This window comes from Hoplias malabaricus, chromosome 4 (assembly GCF_029633855.1).
Source record: "Hoplias malabaricus isolate fHopMal1 chromosome 4, fHopMal1.hap1, whole genome shotgun sequence".
Taxonomy (NCBI): Eukaryota; Metazoa; Chordata; class Actinopteri; order Characiformes; family Erythrinidae; genus Hoplias; species Hoplias malabaricus.
Genome location: NC_089803.1, coordinates 59,916,390 through 59,926,701, shown reverse-complemented (window position 1 = coordinate 59,926,701; position 10,312 = coordinate 59,916,390). Strand labels below are relative to the sequence as shown.

At 38.8% G+C, this 10,312-nt stretch overlaps 1 protein-coding gene across 2 annotated transcripts in view; it reads left to right on the top strand.

Moving 5' to 3' along the window:
* The first annotated feature begins 1,394 nt into the window (after window positions 1–1,394).
* The window catches only part of gramd4a (GRAM domain containing 4a), a 51,709-nt gene continuing 42,791 nt past the window's right edge, over window positions 1,395–10,312 (top strand). For both annotated transcript variants that reach the window (XM_066668130.1, XM_066668129.1), the window contains exons 1-2: window positions 1,395–1,723; window positions 8,144–8,351. In XM_066668130.1, coding sequence (XP_066524227.1) covers window positions 1,695–1,723; window positions 8,144–8,351 — 237 coding nt within the window. In that variant the 5' untranslated portion in view covers window positions 1,395–1,694. The remainder of the gene's footprint in view (window positions 1,724–8,143; window positions 8,352–10,312) is intronic.

Sequence of the window (10,312 nt, the reverse complement as noted above, 5' to 3'; positions counted from 1 at the left end):
ACATGACAGTGACATTCAACAATTTATTTGTTTTACAAAATTGGGGGCTGATCATAAACTGGCAGCAGGGAAATAAAAACAGGTGTAAAATTAAAAAAGGTGGGTTTTGGAAAAAATTAATTGTGTACAAAAACTGGTGCAAAATGGATGCAATATGAAAATGGCAGTGTGCAAAAACGCATGAGAAATTGGGTTGTGTGCGAAAAACGGGTGGGTAAAGAATATGGCTATAGTATGAAAACACGTATTTAATTAAATCTGGTAAAAAGTCAAAATGTCATTAATGAACATGGTGCAAACTACCAGTGCGTTTAATGCTTTGTTACTCTTCTCTAGTGAACGCACAGCTCTGAACTAATAATCGCCGATTCATGGTCAAGCCACTTTTACACTGACTATCAGTGAATTGAGGGAACCGGATTAACAGATTATCTGAGTCGAATTCTCTGTATTTTATCATGAAACATTCCAGTACATTTCAACTGTGCGTTTTCAGTAAAATGAATCAAACTTGTCACCAGTGTGCTTAAATTATCAGCCCCAATCTGTGTTTATTATCAATGCTCAACCTGATATGATCCATTTAACATTCTCCTGAGCATCATAAGTAGAACTGTCACTCTGTTTCCATGTTATTTAGTGTAAACACAGCTTCAGTGCCATGTTCCTGTGGCCTTTCCAAACTGAAGGCCCATAATGATGGGTTCAAAAGGTCAGGTAACACATGGTGATAAAACGTAGAATTCTTAAAATGTGGCATGTATTCCTCTCTCCTCATTTCACATTGATATGTTCCAGTGTAATAAAGACAAGTGTAAAAGCTCCAGTTTAATCCTTAACCCTGTAGCACTCAATAGGTGATTAAAAGAGAAAATTTGTAGAAAACAGACACATTGTCTTGGTTTAATCTTGTTGGATACTCTAGTGAACAGTTTTGGAGCCTCATGGTTCTCTGTGTAACTGTGTCACTTTCTGTAACCGCATTTCTGTCACACATCCTGAATCCAGACAAGGGGCGTTAATGAAGATGATTTCCAGATTTCAAGCAGGTGAAACAAAACAACAAACTGGAGCTCAGTTTTTCAAACAGGTTTCTTATGTACGTTTCTGTTAGATACGTACATAATACACTGTTAGATACGAAGAAAAAAACATCTATAAAATATACATTTACAATATGGAAATCATACACTGCTCTATAGTGACATCTGGTGGAGGTAAAATGGATTATTTTGACCTTTTACGTGTTTTAATTTCATTTTCACTTTGAGACAGATATTCCTTCCCTAAGAGAAAGTTGGTGCGTTGACGGTTAGCTAGTATCCTCGCTAAAGCGCACTAACTAGTGTAGCGGTCAGCAGGACGCATGTACTCGGTTTGGGATGCGGCCTGGACGCATTGGCGGCGCCTTTAAGAAAGCCGCGGCGCTGTTGACGGTATTTCCTGCTGTGGCTTTGTACGCTGCGTTACATTAAACACGAGTGAAGCTCCGAGACTGCGCTCACGCCTCCATCCTTCGTCCACCCAGTCCGCAACGCTGTTCCAGGCTTTAAACCGAGATGGTGGAACCCCGTCAGCACACCGCGGAGTGAGAGAGCTGTGGATATTTCATCATTTTTATATTTTATTTTTTATATCGGCAGTTCGGCAGGTGCACAAGAAGAGTCCATCCGAGCCAGTGTCCGTGTAAATTAATGAAACTTTGCTCCGATTCCCGAGCTGGGTGAGTCCCCCCCGTCCTCTCCCGCTGTCTCTGGTTTCTCCGCAGCAACAGGCGGTTTAGTTTGTCAACAAGTCGCCATGATTCACTGTATGTCCAAATGTTCGTAGACACTTATAATTAGTGAAATGGGATGCTGAAAGACAAGCGTCGGCAAGAGATGTGTGTCAGCAGTCACTGGCTGTGAATTATCCATCCATCCAGTGCTTTTCGGAGGAGTTAGGCTGGTGCTGGTGATTCAGAACATACCTCCTAATACCAGTACCTCACCTCTCTAGTGCTCGTGTGTGGCTGAATGCCTTCAAAGCCTTACAGAATTGTTGCTTTTCCAAAGAGTTTGTCAGTTACTGCAGTAAACTGCTCGGTAAGATCCTTCATCTCAAAAGACATTATGGATAAGCAGATGTCTACATACTTTTGACCACATGCTGTCCTTACATTGGAGTCTTTGCCTTTGACTTCAGTTACTCTCAGTATAAATCCAGACATAATTAGGTTTAGTGCTGTTAGTGCTATGAGTTCAGGCACTCCTGGGGATATTTGATGAAGCTAAATTCCTTTTGTCTGATAACCCAAATCAAAAGTTGAGAAATGCTCAGCTGCAAGAATATCCTTCAGCCATGTTGCACTAAAATGATCTGCACGAATTACTTACTGGATCTTGTATTGTGAAACAGTGTGAAGTTTCAATGCCTTACAAACACACACACCCCTCATTACACTTACAGTACATTTGCAGAAGATTGCTACATTTAAATGCACTACTTTTCACATTGAAAATCAACAAAATGTGTGGTTTGACCAGGTGTGCTCAAACTTTTGATCCCAAGACTGTATAGTTGAGTCAGCGGAGAGTAATGGCAGCTCAAAGACCCAAACTAACCCTAGTTAGTGTTGCTATTGAATTATCATTTGGTTTCATCTACTCACTCCAAAGGACTAACATTTCAGTTTATCTTTTGTGAAAGAAGAACCAAAGTTTTTTTTACACCTATAAAAATAGCCCTTTAAGTAACAGTGATGGTTCTCTATTGAACCACCAACACTCAAATGCCTTTTTATATGTTAACATTCACAAATATATAGGCGAGCCTTTCATTGTAATACTGTAATAATGGTAAAAGAGACCAGGGAGAACATTATATTTGGGTGACGTTGGCTTTATAGAACCCTACACGTATCTCTTTGTCATGAAATGGTTTAAAATGCTAAAACTAAAAGCAAAACTGAATATTCAAAAGTTGTTTGTAAATATTCGGTGTTCTTAAATTCAGACGGCTGATTATTATCATCACTGTTATGACATTTTGTCTAGAGAGGCACGTTCCATCTTACAAAAATCAGAATGACTTTGTTTACATCTTAATAATTAATTATGCAGACATTTTTGAAAATGAATGGCTTTTCCCTTTTTAATTCCATAAGCCCTGATCTCATGTGTTTTATTATTAGCCGAGTGATGTTTTTAAGGTTTAACCCAAGTTTCACTGTGTTTTTCGGCACTTCTTTTGTTGAAAAACGCAGAGAATGTTGTCTCAATCCCAAAGAATAATGCCATTCATGGGTTCTGCTGAAGGAAGTGATAACACACCACCAGAGAAGTGTGATGCAATTAGCCTTTCTTTCGGTTTATGGCGCTTTATCACAGATAAACCACATTGTTAAACCCACCTGTTTCATTTGAATATGTATTAGTATGTTTTAGGTTCTCCTGGAATGTGTTTGCTAGCTGTGGTAATAAAACAGTGCATTTATAGAAGTTTATGTAAATATGTGAAATGTTGCACTAGGGTAATATGTGTATGGAAAGTGTGTATGAAAATGAAGAAGGGAAGGCCAAAAGAAACAGGCCATTGTTGTAGAACTGTACACTGCCTCCACTGTGTTTTTTCCAGTTGAATTTTGTAATACATATTTCATGTTTTGTTTGTTTTACATAGGTTATCTATACAGGGGGTCCTCGACTTACGACATTGATCCGTTCCTACGTCGCGTCGTAAACCGATTTTCGGTGTAAATCGGAACATATGTACATACTGTACGTAAATAACATACTGTAAGCACTTATCCTAGCACCTATCCTCCTCGGTCCTGAGCCACGTAACCGTGTATTCTTCCGCCGCGCACACCAAACACGAAGTTCACGTTACGACGTTTACGACGCAAAACCACTTAAGTCAAAACAATGCTTTATACAGTAAATGGGAGATGTGTCGTAACCACGAAACATCGTAACTCGCCACTGACGTAACCCGAGGACCTCCTGTATTCGGCCTGCACAAACGACATTTGTTTTAATTTAGTTAATCAAGTTGGACTTGCCCCCCTGCTCTCTGCTAATAGATCTTGTATCTTATTTATCTGTTATTTTTCTACATAATTTGAACACAGCAGTGGTTCTGTACATTATATGAAAAGTTATATTACTGACATTTTATTACAGTTATATGTACATATATATTACTGACATTTTGTAATCAGAAAATTGCTTATTTCTACTCTAATTGATAGGGCAGTTCTAATGTACACAAATGATTGATTTATTGATGACTGTAGGTGAAGATGAAGACACAGAATGGAACTTGTTATCAGTCACAGTTCTGGACTTCTTGATTAAATCTTCAGTGATAAAAAACTTCCTGCCCATTGAGTTTTACTTTATAGATCCTAAGACACCCAGACTTGTGGCCTTGCAGCTGCGTATAGAGTGCATTTTAAGCTGCTTTAAGCCCTTTGGATCCACTGCTTTCAATGGAGAGTGAATCAGAAGACCTTGCTGGTAAATAGAGAGCTTTGTGGGCATATTCAACTGAAGATATGTGGTTAGCACAGGTTGGAACATTCTGTTCTAAACTATATCACTTTTTTTTTTTTTTTGATGCAGTACAACTGTAGACATGGAGATACTACACTGGGTGCCAGGCAGGGACACACTCTGGACGGCTGATCAGTTTCACAGGACATCACACACTCACACCTGTAGATACCATTGAATAGGCAATTGACCTATAAGCATAGATCCAGAGAGCCTGGAGCAGTGTGGCAGTGACACTACCTGTCATGCATTGGCATGTACTCTACATTTTTCTTTCCTGTTCTCCACAAAGGCCTCTTATGACAGTTGTGCATACCCAAAACTGTGAAAATGAATGACATACGAATCATTTTACATAACTCTTTTCCAGACTTTCTTCATTCAGATCTCTCTTTTGACTGGCTGTCTTTTATTACATTCTATAAGCCATGCAGGCTGATACACTCCTTATAATTTTAGCATGAAAGGACAGGTTTGGACTACACTGAGATGAACAAGTCTGTCACATTAGGACATCACAACACATTTTTGTGCTGTCAAGGACAATATATGCTCAGATATAAATATATAAAACACAACATAATTTATCATTCTAATAAAAACATATCACTGTAGTTACCCTGAGACTTCCCTGTTCTCTGCTGATTATATTCCACAGCCCTTTCAATGGAAGTTATACTGAAAGCAAATACAATTATTCCTTTACAGACTAATGGACTCTTAAGGATTTGAGTGCTCTTGCTTTCATCTCTGTCTGTAAACTCACTGAGTGGTGAGAGTTTTTCTGGAAAGCAGTTGAGCACCTGGAGAGTATCTCTGTACAAACGTAGTGATGAGAAACTGTTTCTCCTGCCAGTTCCATGAGCAACTGTATTTTCCACTGATGTGCACTCATTCATTGTGTGGAGAGTCGGGTGTCGGCTACAGGCAATGGCGTAGATTTGCTCTTGACGTTGTGGGGACCCCCTTTTTGTTTTTTTTAAAATTATTTTAATTTTCTTTGCTCTGTGATAAAACAACAATGTAAGGGAGCTGACATTTAGCAGTTTGTTGTGCAGTTAATTTCCAAACTATGCTATCATAGCTACAGATTATTTTAGCCTGTTGACGCATTTCTTTAGCGAACTTGACTTTAAGTGACTTACACGTTTCTTTGAAAAATAGCTGCCTATGTCCACCTTTTTTTTTTATTGCTTTTGACACCCGTGTGTCACCCTCGATGCACCTGAGTCTTGCACAGTAATACTCGCTTATGACTGGTAAGGTTTCCTTCCAGTTTTGGCGCTGCTAACAACCAAACTACAGAGACTCATGTGACAGCAGGGAAGGGCACAGGCAATCACACTGTCCATATGTGTTATGGGGAGGTAGGACTTGAGTGGATAACATGATTGAACCCTTTCTGCACCTCTAGTTTAATGAGATGTTGACAGATCGGGATTTATTTTTTTATTTTCTTTTTGGAGGGGATCAGAATATTGGTGCAGACAATTCAATAATCGCTGGATATTAGTGGGGACATGTCATCTCCATCTATACTAATTCTACACCCTTGGTCTACAAGGTTATAAAGTGTTGAGTTGGAGTGGCATTTGTGATTGAAAACTAATAGTCATATATCAAAATCAGATCTCATTTTGTGTGTTATTGAATGCCTTATATCCCTCATAGCAAATGTTCCAACATTTGTAGTACTCACTAATGTCCTTATGCATGTGGAGCAGGCTGGAGTTTCAATACAAGATGGTGACAATTATCTTTTGTCACAATATTTCCTTTAGTATTATATTTTTTGTTGATTTATTGTTGAATGTGTCCGTGTGTGGGTCTAAGGCCTGTAGTGATGCAGAGCCAGTGTTGCTCCTAGTGTCCTGTGTCTAACCCTGAAGACTGGACAGTAAATTGTAATCCCTGGGATTAAAGGGTGGAGATTAACAGATAATCCCACCCAGAGTTACATATCATTACACTCACATCAAAACAGCACTATGGGGAAGTTGCTCTTTGGCTGCTGGGAGGTAACTGTGTCTTTATGCTAAAGGATTGTGTTGTCCTTCATTTTGATTGTATTTATAGCTCTATTGGTTACTGAACCCAATATTGTTGACAACTTCATGTGATTGTTATGAATGCGTAATGTCATCAGAGTTGTATTAGTATTGAAAGAAAATATTAGGTATGCAGACTAGCCCTCATTTCTCATTGTGAATAGTGTTGTTGTCAAAATGTCAGTAGTGTATTGTTTTGTGTCATGTATCCTTAGATGTAAGGTCTTTGTATAATGGTCACACATTATACATTCTTCACTTGAAAAGCTATATTAAAATGTCAAGGGCTTAACCTGTGTAACTTTCAGCACGTATGGCTCAGTCACTACAATGACAAGTGTTGGTTCGCAAATGTACCAACTGTCATGAGCTGTGCTTAGGGTACGGCATGTATTGTGTGGGCCACACGTAGGCCAAATATCATGAGCTGGGTTGACATGGGTTATGGCATGTGTTGTGTGGGCCAGACATGGGGCATGTGGTGATTTGACCCATATTTGGTTCACAACTCACCTGACATCTGGCTCATATAAGGTGGACTTGTTGCTGGGTTGAGGCCCTTATTCAAGGCCAAATGTGGGACATAAGAGAACTACAGATATGCCACACTTGGGTCAAACCTAATTGCTATCTGGGTAGAGAGTGTTGTCGTATCTCCTCAGTGAAGTGTGCTGTCTGTGTGGAGAGCAGCAGTGTTTTGTCTTTATGTGAATGTGTGGTTTACTGTTTCCCACATAGCTCTGACTGACCCCGTCTGAGTCACGCACTTGCTCTTGCATTCACTCTCCTTACTCTACGACACACACAAACACTGAGCTTAGTCATGAAGATGAAATTAGGTCAGCTCTTATGGACTCTCCCCTGTCCTAAGATAGCTTGTGGTGTTAGAGTAATAGTATTGCATTTAGTGGACTTCCACATCACAAAATTTGAGCAACACTGAAATGAATGGCCTAAATAAATGTATTCAAATTTAAATGCAGTGTATTTTAGCCTCTTACACGTTAGCATTACCAAGGTCATTTAGCTTTAGCATAAACAATTAAAACTCAGCAAAAGTCCAACTCAGATAGCCCTAGTAAATTTATGTTATGTTAGCCTTTTCCAGACTCAAATTTGTATAGCCTTTTTCAAACTTAGTTAGCCTTTCCAAAATTGATGTAGTTAACCTTCTCAAACTCAAGTATAGCCTTTGAGAACTAAAATACAGCCTTCTCAGCCTTTTCTGAACTCAATCAAATAAGTCTTTCATGAACTCAAACAGTAAGCCTTTCAGTTTCCCAAACACAATTCATACAGTTAGCCTTTCCTGAACTCAAATACAGCCTTTTTTTCAGCTTCAATGTAATCTCTCCTGAACTCAAACCTTTCCTGAACATAAATATAGTCAGCCTTTCCTAAACACAGATAACTCAAATAGAGTCAGGTTTACCAAACTTAAGTTCATTGAGACTTTTCCAAAGTCAGATGCAGTAAGTCTTTTCAAACCCCTATCCTTTTCTAATTTTCAATTTTGTTAATTTTGTATTTTAAGTTCTCTTTTATCTTTTGTCCCTGCAGGGTTACCATACATCATGTTAAGGTAAAGCCTAAGCTCGGTGTATTGAACATGCTAAAGAAGCTGGACAAAATAAGGTTTCGAGGTCCGAAGCGTGATGAATTCTTGGATCTTGCAGAGTCTCCAACTGGCTCAGATAATGAAGGGAGTGAAGACTCTCTGCAGAAAAATCGACCTTCAATACGAGACCCTGAGGAACTCAGAGACCCCGTGAGTGACTTTTATTAAACCCTTTTTCGTTTCACTCAACATTCTGAAACTGTCTCTGGCTCTTGTGACTGGTTTAACTGAGTTACTAACTGAAAACCCAGAGAGAGATGGAGAGGCTGGTGTTGATGAACATTTATCCAAGAGCTCGTTTGATGCCTCTGCCTTCCTGTTTATTCAGGGCAGTTCCTGTTGACTTTGTTGACTTTGAAAGGTCCACTGGATAATAAAAAGACTGAACGAGGTCTGGCACCAATTCCATCAGATCACAGAGAATAGCTAATGCTTTCTAAGTCTCTAGCTGTAATTATTCAGACACTTCTCTCTCTTAATTAACTTGTCTCTCCTTCATGTATAATAGATGAGAGACTTTTCTGACATTTTTCTTTATCTTTATGTCTTTATCTTGGTTTCTGTGTGATATGACACACTTGTCTCTTTAAAAGGCTAAACACTTCTTCATTTTGGTGATTATGATAATGATAATGATGATGATGGAGAGATTAGATTAGTCACAAGTTGTGTAAGAGTAAACAGAGAAGCATTTTTTTCTCTTTCCTCTGCCCTCATGCTGACCTTGTGCTTTTTAGTTTTTAAAAGAGGCATCTGAGCCAGGTCTCTGGGTTACAGTGCAGCTATGCTATATTTCATTCTCTGTGTCTCCTTTTGTCTTGTTGCTCTTTACTCTTTACTTCATCTGCCCTTTTATATAAGTGTGAGTGTCTATATTTGCTGTAACAAAAAAGCTACCTCCTTTCTTGTTCATTTTATGAACTCTTGCCATTTAAGTGCACCCTTTAGTTCTATATTTACAGACTGCCGATGATATTTGGACGGTGGTCTCTTGATCACTTCAGTGACAGTTACGTATGTGGTTTTGGGGATGGTGGTGTGTATGCTGTGTAAGGGTGTGGTGCATCAGTACAAGTGCATCAGACACAGCAGTGCTGCTGGAGTTGTTAAACAAAGCAGCGTTGCTGGAGTTGGACTGAGACAAATCCACCAACAAAAAATATCTATGAATAAATTACACAAACTGTTCAGCAACAAATGAGCTACTGTTTTGTCCCCACAAAGTGGAACAACACAGTAATTCTGTCTAATAAAGTGGCCAATAGTGGGTAAAAAACTTCAGCAGCACAGCTCTGTCTGATCCATTTGTACCAGTGCAACACACTGCAATGACATCAGTGTCAGTGTAGCGCTGAGGATAATCCACCACACAACAAAAACTTGTTCAGTTTTGGTCCTGTGGATGTCCTGATCATTGAAAATCATGGGGCTAAGGAAAAAGGCAAATCAACAGATGGACTACAGTCTGTAGGATTACAAAGTGCAGTAATGGTAAGAGGAGCTGATAAAGTGGACAATGAGTATGGAGGAGGTTTGGAACACAGTGTGGTGGGAACGGCTGCCTCTTCTCAGAACTTGCTGCTTTATTTCTGCAGATAATTTCTCTGTCAGAGTGGTTTAACTAGGTTCTTGTATATAAGGAATTGTGCATGTTTTCAGTTAAATTATTACATAATTTAGTACATAGTGTTCTGTGTAATATGTTACATTATATTCGGTTTGCATTATTGGCATATTTGTATTGAAGGCAATGTTTACAATATTAAGCAAAAAACACATTTTATGGAGGAAAAAAAAAACATGAAACAACATGGGGAGATGTTTAAGCTGCAAAGTGACCTCCCAACATTGAAAAGCAGGAACTAAGATGAAGATATTGCTTTGTTTTTGCTCCATGTGGATAATACTGACTAATTTTTGCTGTTTCAAAATACTTAAGATGGAACTGACTCTAAATTCAGGCATTCACTGATGGCGTGAAAGTAAACATAGACCAAACATGCTAAAAACTAAATAACTCAAGTTACAAATCAGTTTCTGTGGTAATTCAAAAAGTGAATATATGAGAAACTATGTTAATATGAGCCACCAGCCATTGGACAACAACGATA